General features: G+C 34.2%; 1 protein-coding gene across 1 annotated transcript; it reads right to left on the reverse strand.

Annotated features, from left to right (window-relative positions):
* Window positions 1-259: 259 nt before the first annotated feature.
* Window positions 260-2,330, reverse strand: LOC145072486 (beta-carotene hydroxylase 2, chloroplastic-like). Its single transcript, XM_079018920.1, has 7 exons — window positions 1,696-2,330; window positions 1,547-1,606; window positions 1,372-1,443; window positions 1,043-1,177; window positions 735-860; window positions 575-631; window positions 260-487 (listed from the first exon to the last, which is right to left on the reverse strand). Exons 1-7 carry the CDS (start codon window positions 2,311-2,313, stop codon window positions 413-415), a joined length of 1,143 nt encoding a protein of 380 aa, XP_078875046.1. The 5' UTR covers window positions 2,314-2,330; the 3' UTR covers window positions 260-412.
* Between the last annotated feature and the right edge of the window lie 5,885 nt (window positions 2,331-8,215).

The raw sequence follows: 8,215 nt of genomic DNA on the forward strand, positions 1-8,215 counted from the left end.
TGTCACAAAACTTATCTGATTAGGTTATTTTTTTTTCTAATATTCTGTCACAGTCATTAACTTGAAAAAGCTGAATTATATATAAAATTAAGTTGAAAACCAGTCAAAACTAACAAACTTAAAGTGTCGTTACTCTGTCACAATCATTGTTGAGAAACCTTTTAAAACACTGGGTCATCAATTAAACACGTGTTTTAACTTTTAACTTAATATTTACATAAAAATAACATACACTAAAAATTAAACGACACAAAGGATGTGAAACATGAACTCTACTTTTTTCTTTTTCATATTACATCAATCATACAAAATTTCTTTGTTTTCCCTTCTTTTTTCGCTTTATATCTTTACTACAAGTAATAAAAACCAAGATACCATCAAAAACTGATATAAAATTAATTTATACATATTTTTATTTATTATACATCTTTATTCTTCTTTTAATCTCTTTCTCCAGCTCCTCCATTCCCCCCACTTCTTCTAACTCCTACACAAACAAAAAAAACTAATTAACACAACAAAAGATAAAAAAAAAAAAAATCCAAATCTTTCTAGAACATAGATAGTAACATACCTTAGGTCCCAAAAACAAACCATAAGGTACCCCATTAAATTTTTCTGTGTGATGCAACTGAAAAACAAAACATGAAATAATATAAATATAATATAATTGATTTGAATATAAGTATAAAAATATTAATAGGATGAATGAATTGTGATCACATGTTGTTTACCTGATGAGCAGCTGCAACTCTTCGAAGGTAGGGGACATTTGCAATGGGACCCACTTGGAATCTCCTATGAACAAGGCCATCGTGGACGAACATGTACGCCATTCCAAACACCGTTATCCCAAGCCCCTACGATATCGATTCCATTCCGACCATTAATTAAATTATTGATTTTTTTCGTAACTTTTTAAGGATCTTTACGATGTAATCAACAGTAACTATCGGCCATTAATAGCATGTCAATTTTAATACACAGACAAAATCAAAATACGATCAATCTAGAAGATGATGATGATGAATCTGAGACTTACAGCGCCGAAACAGAGGCCGGGAAATATTCCTTTATGGAAGAAGCCGTAGTTCAGTAACGCAATCGCCGGAACGGCGTTTATAATCGCGAACACGTCGTTGAGCTCGAAGGGGCCTTCTCGGGGTTTATGGTGTGACTGCAAAGTTCAATCAACGGAATTTGATTCATTGATTTGCGGATTTTGATCCCTTGATTGGGGGAAAGTTTGTGGGAATCCAGATTAAATAAAGAAACAATGGAAGATGAAAGATTAATTTAATCAATCGAAGATTCAATTTGAAGTCAAAGGCAAATCTGTTTTGTTTTGTGGGTCTGGGATTTGTTAATTACCTCATGCATGTGCCATAAAGAAGCATGCCATAGAGCTTCATGCGCCCATCTCGCCCAATACTCCATTCCTACCTGTTATTAAGCAATTCATCCAATTTTATATAAGCCCTAATTTGAACTCGAGCAGATGTGTATATATTTAGATTCATGGATAATGAGAGAGATGAGTGATTACCGCAGCGCCAACAGAGAGAGCAAATGTCCCAAACATCTCCACAAAAGGAACATCTCCACCCTGTAAGAACCGATTTAGTTTTCCCCAAAACAGGATTTGGTAATTTTGGTTGCAGATGATGTAAAGTCAATATATATAGTGAAACATACCTCCATTTGCCATGAAAACCTGTAATAAACAGCCATAACAGCCATGGAAGTAATCCCAAAAGTAGACATGATAGCTGCGACAAGGTAAGTAAAGCGTTCGGACTTCTTCCTAGCCATTTTTTCCTCTACGACGCGGTTACTAGTACTACTCAACATCACCTGAGTTATTTCCTCATCTGAACCCTCGCCGCCGCTAGGTCCAGGATTGTTACCACTGCCGTTGTCCTCAACAATTTGGGTCTCTAACTTCTGGTCTCCGGCAACGAAACAGACTGTCAACCTAGGCGTCCGTCGGAACCGAGCAATCGGGTCGAAGTTTCTGATAGAGGATGGAAATTGAGAAGTTCTAGATGTGGGTTTTTGACCTAGGAACGGCATTCGGGTTAAACGGAAGGAGCGTGAACTGGAAGCGACGGCGATTGCTGCTGCCGCCATTGACGTCCAAGAGGAGTGCAGGCAAAGGGTTCTCTGAGGTGTGATGTTTGTTGGATTGGTGAGAGATGAGGAAAGTGAATTGGGTGGAGGAAGAAGACGAATAGAAGGGCGTCTTGAGGAAAATGTATAGAAATTCGAAGGCGGTAGAAGGAAGTGGTGGTGGAGATTGGATGAAGACCACATGTTAGCTTCTGTGTGAAGAGGGGGCCCTTAAATACTCACCACCAACTTGATTGCACTACTTCGTTTTGTATTGGGCTTTTTTTTTTTTTTTTTTTTTTTTTAATTATTATTATTATTATTTTTAAAACAAAAATTGAGATTAAAATATTTAATTTATTTTAATACTTGTATCAAAGTTGAATATTTATCTTAACGAGAAGAAAACGAAATATGACATGATAGAGTGGAATCCTGGACAAAACTTGAATATTTCTTATATCGTTGGATTAAGAAGTCATTTGGTAAATTAATCATTATATTCCATTGTTGTATTTAATTACTAGATCATTAAGTTAGGTTTCCTCGTAGGCATGACTAAACTAATAAATGAAAGATTATTGTCATAAAAAAGTCTCATAGTTTACCATTCCTTTCTAATTGACCTTGACACTTTTTTATTACGTTTTTCCCATTATTTATGAAAAAAATGTTCATTTTTCAAAATTTTGAAGGTTACCAACATATTATGGCCTACATTGCGGTTTTTGCTTACTTAGAATACATATGTGGCATGTTTTAGCTGATATGACATGGTGACTTACTTTGTCACATCAGCGTTGCTATTACTACCATAAAAATATTACAGTTTACATTTTCATTTGCAAAATACCCTAACATTTTTTATTCTTTTGCACATCATCATTTCTACTAAGAAAATAAAAAAACTTGAACACTCGAACTTGTAAGACCAAGTTTCAGGTATATTATTCTTTAATTGTTATGGCATTCAAATTCAAAGAAATGATATTTGGTGGCCACAACGTGGTGATGTATCTCTAACAACATGGCATTCGCCGATGAAATTGTGCATCTTAATTGGGCGTCGCTGCGTGACAATATATTGGTCATGACATGACAACTATTTTATGATAAATCCTAATTTTGTGGTTTGTGCCTCTATTTAAAGAAAGTGAGTGTTGGGTTCTCACTCCCTCAACCTCAATCACCTTCATTTCACTACCTCAAGAAAACCTTAGCCTCCTTTTTGTTGGATTAGTGTCTAAGTCCATAACTATTTTGGTATGTACTTGATCCGATGGTGCATGGTCCTTTTGGGTTGCCTTCACCAAAGCAACTTGATAGGATGAATAATGGAGAGAAATGATTAAATATGATTTATTAATATATTATGAGAATAATATATTAAAGGAGAAATCATATTGTTTAATTAATATTAGTCAAGAATTAATAAGAACTAAGTTTGTGGCTAAAAGACATTAATTAAACTTAAGGGACTAGAACTGTCAATTGTATGATAGTTGAATATTGAGCTAATGGACTCCATATTAAAGGGGTGGACGAATTCTATGGGGAAACCCATTAGAAATCGTCCAAGGCCTTAAGAAAAGGAGTCCATGGGTTGCTTAGGGCTTAAGCATCCAAATTAGGGTTTCCTTGTTAGATAACCCTAATAGCCTCACCATTTAAAGAACCCTTATGCCCTAAAAAATGTGTGAACTAGTTCTCTAGGGTTTCCACACGTTTTAGGCAACCTCCTTTTCTTCTCCTCTTCATCCTCTTGCTCTTGGTGTTTGTGAACCATTAGAGGAGTGACATTTGTGACTCTAAGCTTTCTAAAGTCATTACAAGGAGGAATTGTGATTGTTATTACTATATAACAATCAAGGTAATATCTTAAACCCATTCTTATGTTAATATGATTACTTGTATGCTAGAACTAGGGTTTATAGTCTTGGGTGAATTGCATATACAATAGAGAAACCTAGATCCAAGCATTAGGGTTTGTATGAGCACATAGGATGTTCTTATGGCCAAAACCCATCAGTGGTATCAGAGCCTAGATTGGTTTCTATTGTATTGATGCATATTTGATCGAAACCAGCACTGAAAATCGAATTTTTTGGCTTCTGAGTGTTTGACTCGCCGACTCACTTGGTGAACTCACCGAGTCAGCTGTACTCGACGAGTCCAGGTCCAGACTCGACGAGTCAAAGGGTCTGCCAGCTTAGATTCGCGATTTTCTTCTTGTTTTGGCTTTGGATAATTACCATAAACATGTTTTTGTTATAAAATCTGAATTTTATCAATATTTGGTGATTATCCTTACCTAAATAGAAGATAATTGTCAAAATTTAGATAATCACTTGTTTTATTAGATAAAATTTGATTATTTGTAATTTAGATTTGAATTATCTTGTGAAAAAGTTTTAATTTTTCCCCTTTAGGTTTTATAGTTTAAATTTGAACTCAAAAGTTTTGTTTTGAAATTTAAATAGTTGAAACCCTAATGTTTTGAAAAGGTTTCAAAACTTGCCCTCAAGTTTTGAATTTAAATTTTGGTTAAAAGTTTAATTTTGATGTATATTTAAATTCTAAAACCTAATGTTTTGAAATGTTTCAAAACTTGCCCTCTAGTTTTGGAATTAAAAAGTTGATTAAAAGGTTTAATTTAGGAATGTTAAATTCTAAAACCCGAGTGATGTTTTGAAAAGTTCATATCACACCCTTATGGTTTTATTAGTTAATTAAGGTATATAATTAAAAGAGGTTTAATAAATCCATAAAGTTTTGGTCTACAATTTAATTGAATTAAAAATATAATTGTTAAATTTAACCACATAGTATTTTAAAAGTGTAAAATACACCTTATACTATATATAACATTAAAAGTCTAACATTATATATATGTATGAGTAAAAGTCATACATTAAAAGTTTTGGACTTTAACAACCTATGTCTGTTAAAAATATAACTTTAAAAACAAATTCAAAATTAGCTGATAAAATCTAAATGAAAGTTGTAGATCTCGTCAATAGCTACGTGTGGATACAAAAGCCATCCAAAATGAAGCTCGTATAAAAATTCTCAGAAATCAGAAATTTACAAGTGCAGCCGCGCGCGCCCAGACAGCATCCGCGACGCGCACTGTCACACCACGCAGAATACGACACGTGGTACCACATAGAAAATGACATGTCACCCTTGTTCGACTAGATGCGTGGCACACACCTGATCTATGTGCGACACACACCTTTTTTCTACATATATAATGCTCGCGAATATAGTTCATTTCTCACCCATTCCTCCAAAATCTCTCTAGAATTCTCCCGTACTTTTAGTCTCTTTTACTCCCGAGTTTCCGTTTACCTTAGCGGAGTCTTGCGGTGTCAGATAGTTGGTAAATAGAAGCTTCCTGATCAGAGTTATGCCCCTATAATTCCCGTGTTTCATCAGAATACTTTGTAAGTTAAGTTACACTTATTTTATTCAAGTGTAACTTTTGATTATAGTCACAGTCGTTATTATAAACCTATAATCAAGATTTATCAGTGATTCCAAGTCATTATACTGATTAATCTACTTATGAGGATTATGTCTAGGTTGGATTTAATGGGGTGTTTAAAATGGGATTTCAAAACAGTATACTCTTTACACCAAACAAATCCCACCTTCGATATGATCCTACCTAGTTGTTCCTTACCTGATAGATTTTGATGTTGACACTGGGATTAGTTATGAATCTAGACTATCATCAGTCGCTAGGAATATTAGACTAAGACTCAATATAAAACATACTTAGGTCACGTCAAAGGAAAGATCAAAGTGTTAGGCGGAGCGTTGTTGAATTCTCCAGTCACCCACCTGAGTCAAGTGAGTGCATAGTCCCTTTTCATGAATGTGATTTACTACAAGTATTAATTAAATTACTAAATATTTGTTGGAAGTCATATGTGAACCATATGCTTATTTCCTGGAATATGTGTTAGAATGTACTTTATTTGCAAACCAGATATGGTTCTATATGCGTAGATATATATATATATATATATATATATATATATATATATATATATATATATATTATTTCGTAATAATAATAATAAAAGTATTAGGAGTTGAGCATCATAGTCCTAGCGAGATTTAAGATAGGACTTACAAAGGAGGCCTAAGTTTAATTAAGATATTGGGTAACATCTCCTTAAGAATACGCGTGAGATACATACAGATGGTAGAACTCTGACATTCATTCTTGGTCCGAGAGTATGGATTAAATATAGTCACTTGTCATTGATCTGAGAGTGTGGATTCTATATAAACAATCATCCCTGGTCCGAGAGTATGGATTAGGTATAGTTATTTGTCACTGATCTGAGAGTAAGAATTATGTATAAACATCCATCCCTGGTCCAAGAGTATGGATTAAGTATGTTAATTTGAGTATTTCTTTGCTATGTTGTCTCCATTGATCCTCGTCTACTGCTAAGGAAGTCCTGAAGCAACATAGTTAATTCATTGTTCACATTAATCCCTCTGGATAAATGTCAAAAAGTTATATAGGGTCAACATGTGAGGATCAACGAGATAAGGGTAGATTGCTTATATTAGGTATACTTGCGTAATAATGAGAAGTAATATTACAAGTTTTAATATATATATATATATATATATATATATATATATATATATATATATACACACACACACATATACATTATAACATTATGTGATTGAAATCCCTATGTACATACCAGGTTTCCCAACCTGACCCACTCAGTTTCTTTGTATCACATGAAACAGTATGGAGGTACAATCCACTGAGAGATTCGAGGAGTTTAGGCCTTTAGTATAATAAGTTAACGTAAGGCCAGTAATGAATACGTTTATGCTTATGTTTATTGTGTTAGTTATGACATCCCAAAGTTATAATAATCAATGAAAAAAATTCCTTCAGAAATACTTTTTATGGGACATATGCCACTATTACAAATGAACTATGTTATAAAATAAGCATAAATAAAAGGTCTTTTATGACCTTGAAAATAGGGATGTCACGGTTGGTATCAGAGCATTAGTTTAAACGAACTAGGAATTTATAGGATTTCAAGACTTAAAATTAGAATGCTAAGCGATGATCGTGAGATGTGTGTCTATTAAATTTTAGGTAGTACACCTGAATTGACATAAGTACCAGCTTACCTTAGGATAAGATGCCTAATTTGCTATTATCTGATAAATGATTTATAGCATGCTTTAGGTTGCCTAAATTGCTATTTCTTGACTAGATTTAAGGTTTGTTGCCGACCTAGAATTAGGAAATTTTATTTGTTCAGGGTTCTAAATGTTTAAGTATAATATTAGAATCGGCGTGTAACTTTTCAGAGTGATAAGGGGAATTATTTGTCTAAACCTTCCCTAACTATATTCTCTTCTCGGTACACCAAACGTCTGCTTTGGTTTATATAATGTCATTGTGAGGAATCATAACAGACTAGGAAATATCAACGGAAGTCGACAGCTTGAGCCTAAGCATGTGATGGGTCGTGCACCGGACTTTGCACCTGCATCCGAACCTATCACAATGGAAAAAGTTCAGGCAATGATGAATACCATGCTAGACTGAGAAAATGGAGGAAATAAGGAGGCTTACAATAGTGAATGATACCTATCGAAAGATATCGATGATAAAACTTTTGGTGTAATTCCTGAAGTTGTCCCATCGTCTGGCATTTCCACCACCAACCGAGTTGAAGTAGAATGGTTGTTGAAGATACACATAGAAGAAATCCTTGTGGAGTCTAAGGAATTTTTTATGATTGTTTGGACACATTAGTATGTGTTAAATTGTTTTTGTGATTTTAAGAACTTGGGGACTGCAAGGCAATTCTTGGGACGAGTATGAGTAGGTGTGAAAGGTAGTAGATGCCTATACTAACAGAAGCACATGATTCGCACTGGATCAGGGAAAGTCACAAGGTTACCAAGGCAGTAGTAATTGATTTTGTTTTGTTCATGTCTGTCATTACCATAATTTCAGTAATGACTAAGAAGATGAATGTATTCCGACCCTAGTGGTCATGTCGAATCAAGTATGACTTGGTAAAAAGTATGTGAAGTAAGTTAA

This window comes from Lactuca serriola, chromosome 9, assembly GCF_051521515.1.
Source record: "Lactuca serriola cultivar US96UC23 chromosome 9, Lser_US96UC23_V15, whole genome shotgun sequence".
In the NCBI taxonomy this organism is placed as follows: Eukaryota; Viridiplantae; Streptophyta; class Magnoliopsida; order Asterales; family Asteraceae; genus Lactuca; species Lactuca serriola.